Consider the following 22,478-nt stretch of genomic DNA (forward strand, 5'->3'; position numbering starts at 1 on the left):
CATACACCAAACAAATGAACAACTGCTTAGGCTTTACCTGCCTGTTAATTAGGGGGCCCCCTTAAAAGTCTTAACCCACGCAGTGGGGCAAACATGAAGGGAAGTGGCGTCTATATAAGCTCGACAACTAGCTTGGAGATCGCATTCCCAATTCGACTATCGAACAGAACGTTTGAAAGTTCTTGACGCTTCGAAGTTCTTGACGTTTGAAAATTCTCGACGTTCGAAAGTTCTTCGTGTTTGGAAGCGCTTCGCGATTGAAAGAGTCCTTATACATCTTCACCACACTTGGAGCAGTAAGTATTTTATTTCCTTCAAATCGTTTCTTCCACTGATTTTTCAAACAATTTGTTTGAAATTATTTATTTTATTTCTTTATTTATTATTTATTTATTTTTTATTTATCTATCTTAATTTTATTTTTCCAGATTCTTCTTCGCATTTGGAAGTACTTCGAGTTCGAAAGTTCTTCACGTTTGGAAGCGCTTCGCGATTGAAAGCGTCCTTATACATCTTCACCACACTTGGAGCAGTAAGTATTTTATTTCCTTCAAATCGTTTCTTCCACTGATTTTTCAAACAATTTGTTTGAAATTATTTATTTTATTTCTTTATTTATTATTTATTTATTTTTTATTTACCTATCTTAATTTTATTTTTCCAGATCGTGCTTTATAGCAAAACGATGGGAGAGTGCCCGCTTGGTTACAATAGCTTGCACATCAGAACACAATCTCGAGACAGTTTACCACCGAATTACATTATGGTGAGCTTTATTTGCCCATGTGGTGAATTCATCTCGGAATTTGGCCTGCATCGCTACCTTTTATACCATCTGACGGGAAGTACGGGCCGAAGATCAGGCAGCCCAGCAATGCGTCCATATCTCCAGTTGCTCACCAGGTTGCAAGCAGAAGCAGTTCTGAGGCGTCACAGGAATAGGAATGAAGATGAACAAGAAAAAGAAGAAGAAGAAGAAGAAGAAGAAGAAGAATACTCTCCTGATCGCTAAACTAATTAGACTTGGGAACTACTTTATATGGGAACTACTACTTACTTTACTTGGGAACTGTAAATAGATGTTGTGTATAACAGGCTCATCACACATAAGTTGTATTGTACATTATAGTAAATAAATTTTATACTTCTACTTAAAAGATAGATTCTAAATTTTTCTTTATCCCTTCTATCCCTTCAATTCCAATTTATCATATAATAGATTATAACTTCTGTCCAGTTTGTTAAAATTTCTTTAACAACTTCTGCGCTTCCTGTTTAGCATCTCGATCATCTTCGTTCTTTGCAGGATAATCAAGGGCCATTTTTAAATATTTCGTAGCTAGCTCTTTCTGATTTAATTTTAAGTAGGTTTTTCCCAACATTAATAAATTTTGACTATAGAAATTGGGATCAATTTCCTCTGCAGTTTCAAAATATTTTAGAGCTTCCTCGAATGATGAAGATGGCGGTTCTCCAAATATTACAGATGCAATTTTTCTTTGATACCATGTTAAATCAGCAACTTGATAGCACCAAGTACCAAGCATGTACATAAGTTTTGGTTCTTTTGGATTTAGTTCCATTGCTCTCTGCGACATTAAACATATTCGATACAATTGCTTGACATTGTGTCAGGGAATGAAATATTTATAAGTATATATATATATATATATATATTAATATATTATCATGAAATATACCAGCATATGTTTCTTAATATTATATGACTCTTTTATTTGTGCTTTTACTCCTTCATAAAGAGTCTTAGAATTAAGAAGAATCGATGCCCATTTGTGTGCAGCCCAATTATCCTCTTTTATCTCAAGTGCTTCAAGTATTAAATCATAAGCTTCGTAAATTAATGTAGTATCGTGGACGAAAGGCCTGGGAAATATCGGGCGAACTATGAACAATGTCGCGAGAGCCGAGGCGCCGTCGGGCCCATCAATGTGTCATCGGTCTTTTCAAGTGCATAATTTCGTGGAAAAGACCTAGGTGACCCTGGCCACGAGCTTCTGCGGAACACGTGTGCGGTGGGCCTAGGAAAAGGACAACAGAATGCGACAACGGCCAGAAAGGGTCAGTCGAGAAGCCGAGTGCGAGTTGAGCGGAGACGGAGGTTGCGAGTGGCGTTGCCGAGAGAGTGTGGATTGCGCTGTTTTCTGTACGTTTGGTATGAATAGTTTAAGTTAAGCCACAATCGTCTTTTCTGTCTGATTAACATCTCTATTGTCCACTCTTTGTAAACATATTACATCACGATATTACATATTTTTGGGGGCTAGTCCGGGATTGGACAAGACAGAAAACGAAACGGTTTAACAGAGCTATTCGAGCTAGTTGTGAATTTACCGGTACGCGGTGCGGTAAAAGACGATATCGTTGACTATTTAAGTTTGTGCAGTGTGAAAAATGGCAAACGTCGAGGACGAACGATTGTCGGGTGAAGAGAGTTCGACGCTGGAGGAGCTGAGGAATAAGCTCGCGCGAATGAACCTCCCTATATCGGGTGCGAGGTCAGTGCTGATTGCAAGGCTGAATCGGGCGTGTAGGGCTGGACAATCGTATCGTAAGGGATCGACGGGCGGTGAAGAGCTAACCGGTCAACGAGATTTAGAAAGTGTACAGAGAGCTGAGCGTGATTGCAACGAAGATGAGGATGTTGAGAAAATGAATACGAAGGAGTTGAAGGAGCGCCTCGCTAGTTTGGGTTTAAAAACGACGGGAAGAAAAGTAGAATTACGCGCACGGCTACGAGCGGCCATGGATGGTAACGACATATCGTCGGAAGAGGAAAGCGACGACGAAAGTGAGGATGAAGATGACAAGAAAGACGCAAGAGAATACAAGAGAGATACGCGAAGGGTGCATCAGGACCGTGACGAATGTTGTCGAAGGGCATGTGTTGGTTCGACACTGAGTTTTAGAGACGTCGAAGATGCATTAGAGTCGTTTAGTGGCAACAGAGGTGAAAATGTCGAACGATGGTTCGAGTCGTTCGAGGAAGTCGCTGATACGTGCATGTGGTCGGATGGGCAGAAGGCAGTCTACGCGAGGAAGCTGCTGAAGGGATCAGCGAAAATATTTGCGAGCTTCGAGTGTCATGCCAGGACTTGGCATGAGTTGAAGAGGGGGCTAGTGAAAGAATTTTCGAGGAAAGTCAACAGTAGGCAAGTTCATCAGAAACTTGAAGAAACAAAAAAGGAGAGTGATGAAGCATGTTTGGCTTACATGTACCGTATGCTCGAAATAGCTAGCCATGTGGACATGGAGGAGGAAGCAAAGGTGGAATACATAGTGGATGGAATAATAGACGACGAGAACAATAAGGCTGTATTGTATGGCGCTACGTCAATCAAAGGGTTGAGGAAGAGGTTAGTGATGTACGAAGAGCAGAAGAGTCGCAGAGCAAGGTCGATTGTGAAGTCGGCTAAAACCCAGAAGAACGGGAAGCCCAGTCAATCTGTAGATGCAATGAAGAAAAGAAGATGCTTCATTTGCGGTAGTGAGGATCATCTAAGTGTTAAGTGTCCGGAGAGGGGAGAAGGTGTTAGGTGTTTCAAGTGCAGCGGATTTGGACATATTGCAGCGAGGTGTACGGCACAACCGAAAGAGACTTGCGTAGTGTCAAGATCCGAAAAGGGGAAGTATGTGAAGGAAGTGGCGATAGATGATTGTAGGTTTGTGGCACTAGTGGATACGGGTAGTGATCTCACGTTCATTCGATCAGACGAGTATGCGAGGTTAGGGTCACCACCGCTAGGTAAATGCAAGCTCAAGTTCGACGGTTTTGGTTCCGCTGGCAATGAGACCTGGGGTGAATTCACTAAGGTAATGACGGTTGATGGGTGTAAACTGCCAATCACTTTGCACGTTGTATCAAACAAAATATTGACGAAGCACGGCCTGTTGTTAGGCACTGATTTTCTGGATGAGGTAGAGTTACGGGTTAAACGAGGCGAAGTGACTTTCTTGCGGCTTGACGAACAGACTAACAAAGACGCGCCGGATGTACTGAGGGTAAACGCGATAGAACAATCCGACGAGATCGACTTGTCGCATGTACGAGAACCTCATTATCGTGAAGCGATTCGAGATATCGTTAGGGGGTATAGGCCGGAGAAGAAGCGAGACGTCGGAATAACCGCAAAAGTAGTTTTGGAAAGCGACAAGCCGGTAGCGCGAAGACCGCGAAGACTGGCGCCGTCGGAAAGAAAGGAAGAAGATGATTTGATGGAAGCGTGGACAAACGAGGGTGTCATCAAATCGTCAGACTCGGAGTATGCGAGTCCGATAGGTGTAGTTAGAAAGAAAGATTTCTGTGTGCGTGTGGCTAGATGGGCCTTGTTACTAGGCGAGATTAAGTATCAGGTGTGTCATCGGCCGGGGAAAAGTATGCAGCATGTAGATGCTCCGAGTAGGAACCCCTTGCCGAGCACTATGTATGTAACGGAGAGTGAAGACGGGCTGATTGCACGGTTGAGAAGGGCACAGAACAAGGACATCGAAGTCCGTAGGATTTTGGACGCCGCAACGTGCAGTCAGGCCGATGGGCAGGTAGTAAGAAACAATATTTTGTATAAGGAGTGTGAGGACGATGTGCTAATAGTAGTATCAAAGGCGATGCGGGCTCAAGTAGTCAGGCAAGCGCACGAGCGTGGGCATTTCGAGGTTACCAAAACAGAAGCTATGGTCAAGAAGGACTTCTGGTTCAAGGGGTTACGCGAAAAGGTCGAACACGTGGTATCCAACTGCCTTGACTGTAGCCTAACCGAACGAAACATAGGTAAACTAGAAGGGAACCTGCGAAATTACAAGAAAAGAAGAAAGCGTGTGAAGCAGTACCGAAGGAAGGACCCCCACACACCTCGATTTTATGAAACCTTGGGTCATAAACGCCGAAAGTGACGCATCTGATGACAGCGAGATAGAAGGCAACATCTGAGGGCAGATGTTATTGCAGGATGGCCGAATGTAGTATCGTGGACGAAAGGCCTGGGAAATATCGGGCGAACTATGAACAATGTCGCGAGAGCCGAGGCGCCGTCGGGCCCATCAATGTGTCATCGGTCTTTTCAAGTGCATAATTTCGTGGAAAAGACCTACGTGACCCTGGCCACGAGCGTCTGCGGAACACGTGTGCGGTGGGCCTAGGAAAAGGACAACAGAATGCGACAACGGCCAGAAAGGGTCAGTCGAGAAGCCGAGTGCGAGTTGAGCGGAGACGGAGGTTGCGAGTGGCGTTGCCGAGAGAGTGTGGATTGCGCTGTTTTCTGTACGTTTGGTATGAATAGTTCAAGTTAAGCCACAATCGTCTTTTCTGTCTGATTAACATCTCTATTGTCCACTCTTTGTAAACATATTACATCACGATATTACATTAATTTCTTTCCATCCACTTCACTCACAATTTTAGACAATTTATACATTGCTCTACACAAACGCCATATAATTTCAATATCACCGCTATCCTATAAAAATATTCAATTTTATTATCTACATTTATAAGTGATATACATAATGTCATTACTTTATAATTTATTAGAAGGTCATGTATTTCCTGGTATTGTTCTTGCTCGTATAATGCATCGGCTTTTGCTATTAGAACTTCTTTTGTAGTTATGATTGCTTCGTTGTCACCTCTCTTTTTTGTAAGACCCCAAATACCCATAGCAGTGAACGACGATATGGTACATAATTTTGTTGTTAACATGTACTGATTGCTGCTCTAATAATGAAAACTAATTGAATAATTTTGTATAATATATTAAAATTTATAGATCTGTGGCGGCACGGGCCACGGAACTTTTCAACGGCTCCGGATGCAAAGCGCGACGCCGCCAAAGCGCAACACCGACGTGCCCAATGTACCATCGATATCTTCACACTCTTTCCGCCGAATTCTCGGAAGAGCATACACGTGCCAGCACTGGCGGCACATCTAATGAATGCACGCTAGTGGGGGATATCGATGGGCTACGAAGGGAAGAATCTGCGCGATCCGAAACAAAAGCAGAGTCAGTCTGTCTTGCGCCATTAAATGTGTAACTCCTCGGTACTATTTGCATAGCAACGCGTCGAATGATCTCTCGGTGTCTATCGTTATTATTAGTTGTTACCTGTTGTCTGTTAAGTGTAATTGTTAGTTGTTAATTGTTAACTCTAATTGTTGATTAGTTCTAATTAAACTATTGTTCGTTAAAAACACCAAGAGTAGTTCCTTACGCACCTATCACCATACCACCTCAAACTGGTGACCCCGACGTGATTTAACGTGACATTTAGTGAAAGAGGTGACCGTGATAGTGCTATCGTTTTTAACCACCGATTTTGAGTGCACCGCGACGATGGAAAGTAATACACAGGGAACCATAGCCAGCCAGGTGATCAGCATGTCTCCACTGCTGCCCACGAACACGGCGGCATGGTTTGCCCTTCCGGAGAGACAATTCGAGGCAGCGCGAATTACGGAAGACACCATTAAATACGTGACGCTGGCAAAATGCCTCAACGATCAACAGCTCCAGGACGTCGAAGACCTAATGACGAACCCTCCAGACATCGGACGCTACGAGAAATTAAAACATGCGCTCATTCGCAAATTATCCGATACGGACGCGACCCGGATAAAGAAGTTGGTGGAAAGCGAGGAGATGGGAGATAGAAAGCCATCCCAGTTTTACCAACACTTAAAAAAACTCTCCAGCCCCTCCACGCCCGATGATTTTACCCTCACGCTGTGGAGGAACCGATTACCCGCCCGCATCAGGCGTATCCTCGCGGCAGTCGACGATTCGGACCCAGAAAGGTTATTGCGGCAGGCGGACCTGATCGCTGAAGAATTCACGGAGGATTTTCAGCGCACCGCCCGGGTAACGGCAGTAATGGACCCACCAGCGCAAAACGCTGGAGTATACGAACCAATGGCCGCCGCAATCAATGTGTTGAGAGAGCAAATATCACAGTTGCAGGCACAGATGAACGCGTTGAGCATGATTAATCATCGTCGACCACGATCACGATCACGCTCGCGTTCGCGATACCACCGACGTTCGCGCTCGCGAGATCGGCCACGGCAAGACGGTCTGTGTTTCTATCATGCAAAGTTCGGAGAACGCGCGAGGAGCTGTCGTTTCCCATGCACGTGGAAGTCGGGAAACGAGACCAGCCGTCCGTAGACGCGGCAGACGACGACGGCCTGAGTTCCCGCCGCATCTTCGTTACGGACAAGGGAACGAAGATCTCTTTCCTTGTAGACACCGGCGCCGACATCAGCGTATACCCCCGCAGTAAAATCCATAGGCACGTCAGGAAAAACGCGTACGAACTATTCGCGACCAACGGGACGCGCATCGCAACGTATGGTGCCACTGCGATTGGCCTTAACCTGTCCCTAAGACGAGCCTTCAAGTGGAACTTCGTAATTGCTGACGTTCAAACGCCTATCATAGGCGTAGATTTTTTAAGCCATTATGGGTTGCTCGTGGACCCGCGAAACAAACGACTCCTCGACACGACAACCCAATTATCAACAAGGGGATATGCTGCCACGACGGAAGAAATATCCATCAAAACCGTAATCGGCGAATCGGTCTACCATCGACTTTTGGCGGAGTTTCCGGATCTAACTCGTCCACCGGCCTTCGGACGAGAGAAAATCCGACACGGTGTGGTACACCATATTGAAACCACACCCGGGCCACCCGTCTACAGTAAACCTCGACGTCTCGCACCGGATCGTCTCAAGCAAGTCAAGGCGGATTTCGCAACAATGATCGAGCAAGGAGTGATGCGGCCATCGAAGAGTCCATGGGCATCACCCCTGCATGTCGTCCCAAAGAAGGACGGAAGTCTACGACCATGCGGTGACTATCGTGCGTTGAACGCTCGCACCATACCCGACAGGTACTCCCCACCACACATCGAAGATTTCGCGCAACATCTGTACGGTAAGCGTGTCTACTCAAAAATCGACCTTGTCCGCGCTTATCACCAAATCCCGATCGCGCCAGAAGACGTTAAGAAAACCGCGATCACGACACCTTTCGGACTTTTCGAAGCAACCAACATGATGTTTGGGCTTCGAAACACCGCGCAAACGTGTCAAAGATTCGTTGACGAAATTACCCGTGGTCTGGACTTCGTGTTCGCTTACATAGACGATTTCTTAATCGCATCCGAAACCGAAGAACAAGATCGCGAACACCTTCGGATTTTGTTTGAACGCTTAAACGAGTATGGCGTAGTCATCAACCCAGTAAAGTGCGAATTCGGTGTGAACGAAATCACATTCTCGGGACACACCGTAAACGCCGACGGGATAAAGCCGCTAGCCGAACGCGTTGACGCTATTGTAGAAGTACCGCTCCCCGGGACCGTTAAAGCACTACGTAGGTACCTCGGTATGATTAATTTCTATCGACGTTTCATACCGGGGGCCGCAAAAATTTTTCAACCCCTAAACGACCTATTAAAAGGAGGAAAAAAGGGCAACGCGCCCATCAAATGGACAGAGCAATCCGAAGCCAGCTTCCGCGAGTCGAAACGCGCCCTCGCTAACGCCACGATGTTAGCGCATTCGATACCTGGCGCACCTGTTAGCCTCGCGGTAGACGCATCCGACTATGCAATAGGAGCGGTCCTCCAGCAACGCGTCAACGACTCTTGGCAGCCGTTAGGTTTCCTTACCAAACCGTTGAACTCCGCGCAGCGAAAGTACAGCGCGTACGACCGCGAATTACTCGCTATGTACACTGCGGTAAAGCGATTTCGACACGCCATTGAAGGGAGAAATTTTATAATTTACACCGATCATAAACCCCTTACATATGCGTTCAACCAAGATCCTGATAAGTGTTCGCCGCGACAATTCCGGCAACTAGATTACATCGGACAATTCACTACCGACATAAGATATATCAAGGGGTTAGACAATAATGTTGCCGACGCTCTGTCACGCATCGAAGCGATAGGAAAGTCTGTGGACCATCGAGCTCTCGCCGCCGCGCAAGAAGCCGACAAAGAACTAAGCAACATCGTCAACTCCGGTACATCCGCGCTACGGTTAAAGAAAATACGTTTCCCCGATCACGACGTAGAAATATATTGCGACGTATCGGGTGACTTTGTACGACCGTACGTACCGAAATCCTTGCGGCGCGACGTATTTAATTCGCTCCATGAACTTTCCCATCCAGGGATACGTGCCACTCAAAACCTGGCGACGACGCGTTTCGTCTGGCCGTCCATAAACAAGGACTCCCGAAATAGGACACGACCATGTATCCCGTGTCAACAATGTAAAGTCACCAGGCACGTATCCTCACCCGTCGGAACATTCGGAGAATTAGCGGGCCGTTTCGAACACTTACACATAGACATTATCGTGATGCCATATTCAAAAGGCTACCGATATTGTCTAACGTGCATCGACCGTTTTTCGCGTTGGCCCGAAGCCGTTCCCATCGCCGACATGGAGGCAACCGTCGCTTCGGCTCTCCTTTCCACGTTGATATCTGGTTTCGGCGTGCCTTTAAGAATAACGACCGATCAAGGACGCCAGTTCGAGTCGAACCTAATTAACGAACTATGCCGGTTGCTCGGCATCAGACATTTGCGCACGACAGCCTATCACCCCGCGTCCAACGGGATGGTAGAGCGCCTCCACCGACAACTAAAAGCAGCAATCAAATGCCACGATACGAGCAACTGGGTGGATATCTTGCCGATAGTTCTATTAGGCATACGAACAGCTATTAAAGAGGACCTAAACGCGACGGCAGCCGAAATGGTTTATGGCACCGGCATACGATTGCCGGCCGAATTTTTTATACCGACTAAACAACAGGCCAATTCGGAATTCGCAAGTCGCCTAAAAGACCGAATAGGAAAAATCAGGCCTCATCCAATTACGCGACACGGCGAAAAGAGAACCTTCGTGTTCCGCGACCTCGAAACATCGCCTTATGTATTTCTGCGTCGCGACGCCATCGGAGACCCCTTACAACCACCCTACGACGGGCCGTATCAGGTTATAGAGCGAGGAAAAAAGACCTTCACTATTAAAATAAATAATAAAAACGTAATAGTGTCCATAGACCGATTGAAACCCGCATTTCTATTTAACGATAATATTGAACACCATAGCACGGAAAAGTGCAATGTAACAATACCGCCCGGTGCCCGAAACGAACAAAGCGAAGGGGACTCAAGAGTTCATCACACCACACGCGCGGCCATGAGAGTTCGATTTCCTGATTGGTTTCAGGCGGGTCTCGGATAGGCGTTAGGAGCCTATTAGACACTTTAAAAGATTCCGCACCATCAAGGATTGTAAATGTTTCAAGTAGTGCACACAAGCGTGGCAAAATTACATTCGACGATTTGAATAATGAGAAAACCTATGAGCCTGGCGAAGCATATGCACAGACCAAATTAGCTAATATTCTATTTACAAAGGAATTGGCAAATAAATTGCAAGGTTTTGTCATTTTAACAGAAAATAAAATTTATTTTTGAATAAATAATACAATCGATAAAGCATTATTTTTTGTGTCATATAGGAACTGGTGTTACAGTGAATGCCGTCCATCCTGGTATAGTACGAACAGAAATAACGCGATATATGGGAATTTATAAAAACTTTTTAGGTAGATTGGCTGTAGATACTCTTTATTAAAACCAATAGTACATTAAAGTATGACATTCGAAGAATATTGTATAAAATTTTCACGGAGAAATATTAAAAAATACGGCAATGGCAGTAATTATTCGGACGTGTCTCGGAAAAAAGTAGAATTGCTCATAACTTGGTGCTGAATCATCTGAAATCAAAAACTCAAAGTTCATTCGTTAGGTAACAGTTTTCCCCAGGTAACGCTGGGAGGGTTTTTCGAAATTTCAATTTTTCACTTTTTTGGAACACTTTGAAGGGAAAATTAGCCGCAAATTTTTCAACAAATTTTCGCAAAATCGGCTAATGACAATAAATCATTCTTTCAAGCAGAAGGAAAACGGGAACTATTAATGCTTTTGAATTATATAGCTACCTCTTGTCCTCTCCCTGAACCTACCTAGAAGGAGTTTACCACTCGTCATCGTAACCCTCCGCCAAATACCGACAATAAGAAGCTGTCCCTTGATGATAAAATATATTCAAAGCCAACGATATTTACAATATAATCATCGGGATAGCTCAAGCGACCGACTACTATATCGATCAAATATTTCTCTGCTGTACTTACTATATACTTAATACGACGACTGTGTAATTAATGCATAAGAAATAATAAGGCGATGGTAGATGTATCGTTCAATGTTTCAATATGTCGGAGACGAAAGGACGCCGGGGCCCCTCCTAACCTCCTAACATTGTAATCTAGAGTCTACTATAGCCGTAATGAAACAATCGCAGTTATCCAAGCCGATGGTAACTGTTCGGGATTAGTGACGGTGAGCTTTGGCTCGGGGCGACAGCCTGCCGCCCAACGTAGCCACGGTCAACGGGACGGGTGCTCCGTCTAACAAAGGTGCGGACCGGTGTTATGACCCTCATTAAAGGGGCAATAAGAAATTAGAATCGCACTTTCCTCCAACTCTGTTGTCATTGTATATTCTCAGAAGCATTCTCGGACTTTCCGTAATTAAGAAGGTTTCGCATACCTGAAGCACAATCCGTCTGTCCTTTAAACCGTGTTTCATACACCAAACAAATGAACAACTGCTTAGGCTTTACCTGCCTGTTAATTAGGGGGCCCCCTTAAAAGTCTTAACCCACGCAGTGGGGGCAAACATGAAGGGAACTCGACAACTAGCTTGGAGATCGCATTCCCAATTCGACTATCGAACAGAACGTTTGAAAGTTCTTGACGCTTCGAAGTTCTTGACGTTTGAAAATTCTCGACGTTCGAAAGTTCTTCGTGTTTGGAAGCGCTTCGCGATTGAAAGAGTCCTTATACATCTTCACCACACTTGGAGCAGTAAGTATTTTATTTCCTTCAAATCGTTTCTTCCACTGATTTTTCAAACAATTTGTTTGAAATTATTTATTTTATTTCTTTATTTATTATTTATTTATTTTTTATTTATCTATCTTAATTTTATTTTTCCAGATTCTTCTTCGCATTTGGAAGTACTTCGAGTTCGAAAGTTCTTCACGTTTGGAAGCGCTTCGCGATTGAAAGCGTCCTTATACATCTTCACCACACTTGGAGCAGTAAGTATTTTATTTCCTTCAAATCGTTTCTTCCACTGATTTTTCAAACAATTTGTTTGAAATTATTTATTTTATTTCTTTATTTATTATTTATTTATTTTTTATTTATCTATCTTAATTTTATTTTTCCAGATTCTTCTTCGCATTTGGAAGTACTTCGAGTTCGAAAGTTCTTCACGTTTGGAAGCGCTTCGCGATTGAAAGCGTCCTTATACATCTTCACCACACTTGGAGCAGTAAGTATTTTATTTCCTTCAAATCGTTTCTTCCACTGATTTTTCAAACAATTTGTTTGAAATTATTTATTTTATTTCTTTATTTATTATTTATTTATCTTCTATTTACCTATCTTAATTTTATTTTTCCAGATCGTGCCTTATAGCAAAACGATGGGAGAGTGCCCGCTTGGTTACAATAGCTTGCACATCAGAACACAATCTCGAGACAGTTTACCACCGAATTACGTTATGGTGAGCTTTATTTGCCCATGTGGTGAATTCATCTCGGAATTTGGCCTGCATCGCTACCTTTTATACCATCTGACGGGAAGTACGGGACGAAGATCAGGCAACCCAGCAATGCGTCCATATCTCCAGTTGCTCACCAGGTTGCAAGCAGAAGCAATTCTGCAGCGTCGCAGGAATACGAATGAAGATGAACAAGAAGAAGAAGAAGAAGAAGAAGAAGAAGAATACTCTCCTGATCGCTAAACTAATTAGACTTGGGAACTACTTTATATGGGAACTACTACTTACTTTACTTGGGAACTGTAAATAGATGTTGTGTATAACAGGCTCATCACACATAAGTTGTATTGTACATTATAGTAAATAAATTTTATACTTCTACTTAAAAGATAGATTCTAAATTTTTCTTTATCCCTTCTATCCCTTCAATTCCAATTTATCATATAATAGATTATAACTTCTGTCCAGTTTGTTAAAATTTCTTTAACAACTTCTGCGCTTCCTGTTTAGCATCACGATCATCTTCGTTCTTTGCAGGATAATCAAGGGCCATTTTTAAATATTTCGTAGCTAGCTCTTTTTGATTTAATTTTAAGTAGGTTTTTCCCAACATTAATAAATTTTGACTATAGAAATTGGGATCAATTTCCTCTGCAGTTTCAAAATATTTTAGAGCTTCCTCGAATGATGAAGGTGGCGGTTCTCCAAATATTACAGATGCAATTTTTCTTTGATACCATGTTAAATCAGCAACTTGATAGCACCAAGTACCAAGCATGTACATAAGTGTTGGTTCTTTTGGATTTAGTTCCATTGCTCTCTGCGACATTAAACATATTCGATACAATTGCTTGACATTGTGTCAGGGAATGAAATATTTATAAGTATATATATATATATATATATATATATATATATATATTAATATATTATCATGAAATATACCAGCATATGTTTCTTAATATTATATGACTCTTTTATTTGTGCTTTTACTCCTTCATAAAGAGTCTTAGAATTAAGAAGAATCGATGCCCATTTGTGTGCAGCCCAATTATCCTCTTTTATCTCAAGTGCTTCAAGTATTAAATCATAAGCTTCGAAAATTAATTTCTTTCCATCCACTTCACTCACAATTTTAGACAATTTATACATTGCTCTACACAAACGCCATATAATTTCAATATCACCGCTATCCTATAAAAATATTCAATTTTATTATCTACATTTATAAGTGATATACATAATGTCATTACTTTATAATTTATTAGAAGGTCATGTATTTCCTGGTATTGTTCTTGCTCGTATAATGCATCGGCTTTTGCTATTAGAACTTCTTTTGTAGTTATGATTGCTTCGTTGTCACCTGTCTTTTTTGTAAGACCCCAAATACCCATAGCAGTGAACGACGATATGGTACATAATTTTGTTGTTAACATGTACTGATTGCTGCTCTAATAATGAAAACTAATTGAATAATTTTGTATAATATATTAAAATTTATAGATCATTAATATTAACATTACACTTACAATTTGCAAGCGGTCAGATTATCAAGTTAAAGCTAATATCGACTAAAATTAGAAAATTTCTCTGGTTGCAACGAAGTTTAAAAATCTTATGCAATAATAGAAAAGTAATAAAAAATAAAATCGTGCTTAGATATAATTCCAAACCTTTCGTGAGGATTGAAATCTTCTATGAATAAGCGTTCTTTGTAATACTTTTATATCTCTGATAACGAATAACGCTCTCCGTAACGACATATTAAATTATAGTATTTACAGAAAAAAATAAAAAATTTGTACAATATACAACGTGTTCAGATTTGATTAATTATGACAGATGTAATTCTGACAGCAAAATTAGAAAATTCCACGTCAGATGAGAATCGAATAAAGTACACAAACATTAACAGCATTGACAGATTCGATACTGAAAACTCGATATTTTCAATTCGATTTATCGTAAAGATGTTTTGTGCGCGCGTGTGTGTGTGTCTTCATCTATTTTCTGTTACTGTCTGATACGATCAAATACGATCAATTATATAAAATATAAAGTATAGAATTTTATATTTGCGATAAATACATTACACGTTTCTGAGTATTAAATTTCGCTCTTTATTTTGAATCATCCAATATCCATGACTTGACATGTATTCGAAACAGAATCTGAATTAATTATGATGAATTATGATTAATTATGATTAAAATAATATAAATTAACAATGACAATAAACTAAGAAAAATTATAATATATAGAAATGGACTATTGCATTTTAATCAATATTATCAAAATCTATTGTATATTTGTTTCATGATTGAATTGTTACAAATTCAGTTATGCCGTTTACATTGTATATTACTTGAAGGAAAAAACAAATCGTACAATGTTTTACTAAATTATTGATAATTAATGCTATTGATTATTTCTAAAAAATTGCCGTTAATTATTGGTGCAGTTTTATTTATTTAGAAAAATGTTTGCGGCTGTTTCAAAACCTTATAAAATTAATCATCATTTTTTTAGACACGCCGTGACATAGTAGTAGAAAGTAGGAATAAATATGTTTATTGTAGACCATGTGATCTAGCATCTCAAAAAAGTATTAGGGATTTTGCAGAGCAATTTAAGAAAGGTATATACCATATCCTATGTTAGAGTATGAAATGAAATGAAATAACATAGCTTTGTTATATGTATAAAGCGTTCATCTATTTTTGAATACTAAATTGGGAAGAAATTCTTCCTGAACTTATTATATCTAAATCAATAGGTCTATAGCATAATTTGTATTATCTGTTTCCATTGTAGAACACAAGAAAAGAAAGCTTCACATTCTTATAAATAATGCAGGAGTAATGAGATGTCCTAAGATGTATACCCAAGAAGGAATTGAATTGCAATTTGGTGTGAATCATATAGGACACTTTTTACTAACAAATTTATTGTTAGACACTTTAAAAGATTCCGCACCATCAAGGATTGTAAATGTTTCAAGTAGTGCACACAAGCGTGGCAAAATTACATTCGACGATTTGAATAATGAGAAAACCTATGAGCCTGGCGAAGCATATGCACAGACCAAATTAGCTAATATTCTATTTACAAAGGAATTGGCAAATAAATTGCAAGGTTTTGTCATTTTAACAGAAAATAAAATTTATTTTTGAATAAATAATACAATCGATAAAGCATTATTTTTTGTGTCATATAGGAACTGGTGTTACAGTGAATGCCGTCCATCCTGGTATAGTACGAACAGAAATAACGCGATATATGGGAATTTATCAAAACTTTTTAGGTAGATTGGCTGTAGATACTCTTTATTAAAACCAATAGTACATTAAAGTATGACATTCGAAGAATATTGTATAAAATTTTCACGGAGAAATATTAAAAAATACGGCAATGGCAGTAATTATTCGGACGTGTCTCGGAAAAAAGAAGAATTGCTCATAACTTGGTGCTGAATCATCTGAAATCAAAAACTCAAAGTTCATTCGTTAGGTAACAGTTTTCCCCAGGTAACGCTGGGAGGGTTTTTCGAAATTTCAATTTTTCACTTTTTTGGAACACTTTGAAGGGAAAATTAGCCGCAAATTTTTCAACAAATTTTCGCAAAATCGGCTAATGACAATAAATCATTCCTTCAAGCAGAAGGAAAACGGGAACTATTAATGCTTTTGAATTATATAGCTACCTCTTGTCCTCTCCCTGAACCTACCTAGAAGGAGTTTACCACTCGTCATCGTAACCCTCCGCCAAATACCGACAATAAGAAGCTGTCCCTTGATGATAAAATATATTCAAAGCCAACGATATTTACAATATAATCATCGGGATAGCTCAAGCGACCGACTACTATATCGATCAAATATTTCTCTGCTGTACTTACTATATACTTAATACGACGACTGTGTAATTAATGCATAAGAAATAATAAGGCGATGGTAGATGTATCGTTCAATGTTTCAATATGTCGGAGACGAAAGGACGCCGGGGCCCCTCCTAATCTCCTAACATTGTAATCTAGAGTCTACTATAGCCGTAATGAAACAATCGCAGTTATCCAAGCCGATGGTAACTGTTCGGGATTAGTGACGGTGAGCTTTGGCTCGGGGCGACAGCCTGCCGCCCAACGTAGCCACGTTCAACGGGACGGGTGCTCCGTCTAACAAAGGTGCGGACCGGTGTTATGACCCTCATTAAAGGGGCAATAATAAATTAGAATCGCACTTTCCTCCAACTCTGTTGTCATTGTATATTCTCAGAAGCATTCTCGGACTTTCCGTAATTAAGAAGGTTTCGCATACCTGAAGCACAATACGTCTGTCCTTTAAACCGTGTTTCATACACCAAACAAATGAACAACTGCTTAGGCTTTACCTGCCTGTTAATTAGGGGGCCCCCTTAAAAGTCTTAACCCACGCAGTGGGGGCAAACATGAAGGGAACTCGACAACTAGCTTGGAGATCGCATTCCCAATTCGACTATCGAACAGAACGTTTGAAAGTTCTTGACGCTTCGAAGTTCTTGACGTTTGAAAATTCTCGACGTTCGAAAGTTCTTCGTGTTTGGAAGCGCTTCGCGATTGAAAGAGTCCTTATACATCTTCACCACACTTGGAGCAGTAAGTATTTTATTTCCTTCAAATCGTTTCTTCCACTGATTTTTCAAACAATTTGTTTGAAATTATTTATTTTATTTCTTTATTTATTATTTATTTATTTTTTATTTATCTATCTTAATTTTATTTTTCCAGATTCTTCTTCGCATTTGGAAGTACTTCGAGTTCGAAAGTTCTTCACGTTTGGAAGCGCTTCGCGATTGAAAGCGTCCTTATACATCTTCACCACACTTGGAGCAGTAAGTATTTTATTTCCTTCAAATCGTTTCTTCCACTGATTTTTCAAACAATTTGTTTGAAATTATTTATTTTATTTCTTTATTTATTATTTATTTATTTTTTATTTATCTATCTTAATTTTATTTTTCCAGATTCTTCTTCGCATTTGCAAGTACTTCGAGTTCGAAAGTTCTTCACGTTTGGAAGCGCTTCGCGATTGAAAGCGTCCTTATACATCTTCACCACACTTGGAGCAGTAAGTATTTTATTTCCTTCAAATCGTTTCTTCCACTGATTTTTCAAACAATTTGTTTGAAATTATTTATTTTATTTCTTTATTTATTATTTATTTATCTTCTATTTACCTATCTTAATTTTATTTTTCCAGATCGTGCCTTATAGCAAAACGATGGGAGAGTGCCCGCTTGGTTACAATAGCTTGCACATCAGAACACAATCTCGAGACAGTTTACCACCGAATTACGTTATGGTGAGCTTTATTTGCCCATGTGGTGAATTCATCTCGGAATTTGGCCTGCATCGCTACCTTTTATACCATCTGACGGGAAGTACGGGACGAAGATCAGGCAACCCAGCAATGCGTCCATATCTCCAGTTGCTCACCAGGTTGCAAGCAGAAGCAATTCTGCAGCGTCGCAGGAATACGAATGAAGATGAACAAGAAGAAGAAGAAGAAGAAGAAGAAGAAGAATACTCTCCTGATCGCTAAACTAATTAGACTTGGGAACTACTTTATATGGGAACTACTACTTACTTTACTTGGGAACTGTAAATAGATGTTGTGTATAACAGGCTCATCACACATAAGTTGTATTGTACATTATAGTAAATAAATTTTATACTTCTACTTAAAAGATAGATTCTAAATTTTTCTTTATCCCTTCTATCCCTTCAATTCCAATTTATCATATAATAGATTATAACTTCTGTCCAGTTTGTTAAAATTTCTTTAACAACTTCTGCGCTTCCTGTTTAGCATCTCGATCATCTTCGTTCTTTGCAGGATAATCAAGGGCCATTTTTAAATATTTCGTAGTTAGCTCTTTTTGATTTAATTTTAAGTAGGTTTTTCCCAACATTAATAAATTTTGACTATAGAAATTGGGATCAATTTCCTCTGCAGTTTCAAAATATTTTAGAGCTTCCTCGAATGATGAAGATGGCGGTTCTCCAAATATTACAGATGCAATTTTTCTTTGATACCATGTTAAATCAGCAACTTGATAGCACCAAGTACCAAGCATGTACATAAGTGTTGGTTCTTTTGGATTTAGTTCCATTGCTCTCTGCGACATTAAACATATTCGATACAATTGCTTGACATTGTGTCAGGGAATGAAATATTTATAAGTATATATATATATATATATATATATTAATATATTATCATGAAATATACCAGCATATGTTTCTTAATATTATATGACTCTTTTATTTGTGCTTTTACTCCTTCATAAAGAGTCTTAGAATTAAGAAGAATCGATGCCCATTTGTGTGCAGCCCAATTATCCTCTTTTATCTCAAGTGCTTCAAGTATTAAATCATAAGCTTCGTAAATTAATTTCTTTCCATCCACTTCACTCACAATTTTAGACAATTTATACATTGCTCTACACAAACGCCATGTAATTTCAATATCACCGCTATCCTATAAAAATATTCAATTTTATTATCTACATTTATAAGTGATATACATAATGTCATTACTTTATAATTTATTAGAAGGTCATGTATTTCCTGGTATTGTTCTTGCTCGTATAATGCATCGGCTTTTGCTATTAGAACTTCTTTTGTAGTTATGATTGCTTCGTTGTCACCTCTCTTTTTTGTAAGACCCCAAATACCCATAGCAGTGAACGACGATATGGTACATAATTTTGTTGTTAACATGTACTGATTGCTGCTCTAATAATGAAAACTAATTGAATAATTTTGTATAATATATTAAAATTTATAGATCATTAATATTAACATTACACTTACAATTTGCAAGCGGTCAGATTATCAAGTTAAAGCTAATATCGACTAAAATTAGAAAATTTCTCTGGTTGCAACGAAGTTTAAAAATCTTATGCAATAATAGAAAAGTAATAAAAAATAAAATCGTGCTTAGATATAATTCCAAACCTTTCGTGAGGATTGAAATCTTCTATGAATAAGCGTTCTTTGTAATACTTTTATATCTCTGATAACGAATAACGCTCTCCGTAACGACATATTAAATTATAGTATTTACAGAAAAAAATAAAAAATTTGTACAATATACAACGTGTTCAGATTTGATTAATTATGACAGATGTAATTCTGACAGCAAAATTAGAAAATTCCACGTCAGATGAGAATCGAATAAAGTACACAAACATTAACAGCATTGACAGATTCGATACTGAAAACTCGATATTTTCAATTCGATTTATCGTAAAGATGTTTTGTGCGCGCGTGTGTGTGTGTCTTCATCTATTTTCTGTTACTGTCTGATACGATCAAATACGATCAATTATATAAAATATAAAGTATAGAATTTTATATTTGCGATAAATACATTACACGTTTCTGAGTATTAAATTTCGCTCTTTATTTTGAATCATCCAATATCCATGACTTGACATGTATTCGAAACAGAATCTGAATTAATTATGATGAATTATGATTAATTATGATTAAAATAATATAAATTAACAATGACAATAAACTAAGAAAAATTATAATATATAGAAATGGACTATTGCATTTTAATCAATATTATCAAAATCTATTGTATATTTGTTTCATGATTGAATTGTTACAAATTCAGTTATGCCGTTTACATTGTATATTACTTGAAGGAAAAAACAAATCGTACAATGTTTTACTAAATTATTGATAATTAATGCTATTGATTATTTCTAAAAAATTGCCGTTAATTATTGGTGCAGTTTTATTTATTTAGAAAAATGTTTGCGGCTGTTTCAAAACCTTATAAAATTAATCATCATTTTTTTAGACACGCCGTGACATAGTAGTAGAAAGTAGGAATAAATATGTTTATTGTAGACCATGTGATCTAGCATCTCAAAAAAGTATTAGGGATTTTGCAGAGCAATTTAAGAAAGGTATATACCATATCCTATGTTAGAGTATGAAATGAAATGAAATAACATAGCTTTGTTATATGTATAAAGCGTTCATCTATTTTTGAATACTAAATTGGGAAGAAATTCTTCCTGAACTTATTATATCTAAATCAATAGGTCTATAGCATAATTTGTATTATCTGTTTCCATTGTAGAACACAAGAAAAGAAAGCTTCACATTCTTATAAATAATGCAGGAGTAATGAGATGTCCTAAGATGTATACCCAAGAAGGAATTGAATTGCAATTTGGTGTGAATCATATAGGACACTTTTTACTAACAAATTTATTGTTAGACACTTTAAAAGATTCCGCACCATCAAGGATTGTAAATGTTTCAAGTAGTGCACACAAGCGTGGCAAAATTACATTCGACGATTTGAATAATGAGAAAACCTATGAGCCTGGCGAAGCATATGCACAGACCAAATTAGCTAATATTCTATTTACAAAGGAATTGGCAAATAAATTGCAAGGTTTTGTCATTTTAACAGAAAATAAAATTTATTTTTGAATAAATAATACAATCGATAAAGCATTATTTTTTGTGTCATATAGGAACTGGTGTTACAGTGAATGCCGTCCATCCTGGTATAGTACGAACAGAAATAACGCGATATATGGGAATTTATCAAAACTTTTTAGGTAGATTGGCTGTAGATACTCTTTATTAAAACCAATAGTACATTAAAGTATGACATTCGAAGAATATTGTATAAAATTTTCACGGAGAAATATTAAAAAATACGGCAATGGCAGTAATTATTCGGACGTGTCTCGGAAAAAAGAAGAATTGCTCATAACTTGGTGCTGAATCATCTGAAATCAAAAACTCAAAGTTCATTCGTTAGGTAACAGTTTTCCCCAGGTAACGCTGGGAGGGTTTTTCGAAATTTCAATTTTTCACTTTTTTGGAACACTTTGAAGGGAAAATTAGCCGCAAATTTTTCAACAAATTTTCGCAAAATCGGCTAATGACAATAAATCATTCCTTCAAGCAGAAGGAAAACGGGAACTATTAATGCTTTTGAATTATATAGCTACCTCTTGTCCTCTCCCTGAACCTACCTAGAAGGAGTTTACCACTCGTCATCGTAACCCTCCGCCAAATACCGACAATAAGAAGCTGTCCCTTGATGATAAAATATATTCAAAGCCAACGATATTTACAATATAATCATCGGGATAGCTCAAGCGACCGACTACTATATCGATCAAATATTTCTCTGCTGTACTTACTATATACTTAATACGACGACTGTGTAATTAATGCATAAGAAATAATAAGGCGATGGTAGATGTATCGTTCAATGTTTCAATATGTCGGAGACGAAAGGACGCCGGGGCCCCTCCTAATCTCCTAACATTGTAATCTAGAGTCTACTATAGCCGTAATGAAACAATCGCAGTTATCCAAGCCGATGGTAACTGTTCGGGATTAGTGACGGTGAGCTTTGGCTCGGGGCGACAGCCTGCCGCCCAACGTAGCCACGTTCAACGGGACGGGTGCTCCGTCTAACAAAGGTGCGGACCGGTGTTATGACCCTCATTAAAGGGGCAATAATAAATTAGAATCGCACTTTCCTCCAACTCTGTTGTCATTGTATATTCTCAGAAGCATTCTCGGACTTTCCGTAATTAAGAAGGTTTCGCATACCTGAAGCACAATACGTCTGTCCTTTAAACCGTGTTTCATACACCAAACAAATGAACAACTGCTTAGGCTTTACCTGCCTGTTAATTAGGGGGCCCCCTTAAAAGTCTTAACCCACGCAGTGGGGGCAAACATGAAGGGAACTCGACAACTAGCTTGG

At 39.2% G+C, this 22,478-nt stretch overlaps 5 protein-coding genes across 7 annotated transcripts; 2 read left to right on the top strand and 3 right to left on the bottom strand.

The window, feature by feature from the left end:
• Positions 1-1,097: 1,097 nt before the first annotated feature.
• Positions 1,098-5,782, bottom strand: LOC117213182 (regulator of microtubule dynamics protein 1-like). The gene is made up of 4 exons (XM_033458546.1): positions 5,531-5,782; positions 5,386-5,471; positions 1,701-1,863; positions 1,098-1,589 (listed from the first exon to the last, which is right to left on the bottom strand). The coding sequence occupies exons 1-4, from the start codon at positions 5,711-5,713 to the stop codon at positions 1,242-1,244; spliced, it is 780 nt and encodes a 259-aa protein (XP_033314437.1). The 5' UTR covers positions 5,714-5,782; the 3' UTR covers positions 1,098-1,241.
• A 7,219-nt stretch (positions 5,783-13,001) lies between these two features.
• Positions 13,002-14,602, bottom strand: LOC117213179 (regulator of microtubule dynamics protein 1-like). Of its 2 annotated transcripts, XM_033458542.1 has the most exons (5): positions 14,355-14,602; positions 14,211-14,242; positions 13,935-14,132; positions 13,627-13,875; positions 13,002-13,501 (listed from the first exon to the last, which is right to left on the bottom strand). In XM_033458542.1, exons 3-5 carry the CDS (start codon positions 14,115-14,117, stop codon positions 13,154-13,156), a joined length of 780 nt encoding a protein of 259 aa, XP_033314433.1. In that variant the 5' UTR covers positions 14,118-14,132; positions 14,211-14,242; positions 14,355-14,602; the 3' UTR covers positions 13,002-13,153. The 2 variants fall into 2 exon arrangements, with proteins under 2 accessions (XP_033314433.1, XP_033314432.1); XM_033458541.1 differs by lacking the exon at positions 14,211-14,242 and having other exon boundaries at positions 14,355-14,444.
• Positions 14,517-15,943, top strand: LOC117213191 (retinol dehydrogenase 12-like). The gene is made up of 3 exons (XM_033458554.1): positions 14,517-14,525; positions 15,211-15,319; positions 15,496-15,943. Exons 1-3 carry the CDS (start codon positions 14,517-14,519, stop codon positions 15,852-15,854), a joined length of 477 nt encoding a protein of 158 aa, XP_033314445.1. The 3' UTR covers positions 15,855-15,943.
• A 2,394-nt stretch (positions 15,944-18,337) lies between these two features.
• Positions 18,338-19,963, bottom strand: LOC117213180 (regulator of microtubule dynamics protein 1-like). Of its 2 annotated transcripts, XM_033458544.1 has the most exons (5): positions 19,679-19,931; positions 19,535-19,566; positions 19,259-19,456; positions 18,951-19,199; positions 18,338-18,837 (listed from the first exon to the last, which is right to left on the bottom strand). In XM_033458544.1, exons 3-5 carry the CDS (start codon positions 19,439-19,441, stop codon positions 18,490-18,492), a joined length of 780 nt encoding a protein of 259 aa, XP_033314435.1. In that variant the 5' UTR covers positions 19,442-19,456; positions 19,535-19,566; positions 19,679-19,931; the 3' UTR covers positions 18,338-18,489. The 2 variants fall into 2 exon arrangements, with proteins under 2 accessions (XP_033314435.1, XP_033314434.1); XM_033458543.1 differs by lacking the exon at positions 19,535-19,566 and having other exon boundaries at positions 19,679-19,963.
• LOC117213192 (retinol dehydrogenase 12-like) lies at positions 19,841-21,267 on the top strand. Its single transcript, XM_033458555.1, has 3 exons — positions 19,841-19,849; positions 20,535-20,643; positions 20,820-21,267. Exons 1-3 carry the CDS (start codon positions 19,841-19,843, stop codon positions 21,176-21,178), a joined length of 477 nt encoding a protein of 158 aa, XP_033314446.1. The 3' UTR covers positions 21,179-21,267.
• Positions 21,268-22,478: the final 1,211 nt, after the last annotated feature.

This window comes from Bombus bifarius, unplaced genomic scaffold (genome assembly GCF_011952205.1).
Source record: "Bombus bifarius isolate JDL3187 unplaced genomic scaffold, Bbif_JDL3187 scf7180000008515, whole genome shotgun sequence".
Taxonomy (NCBI): domain Eukaryota; kingdom Metazoa; phylum Arthropoda; class Insecta; order Hymenoptera; family Apidae; genus Bombus; species Bombus bifarius.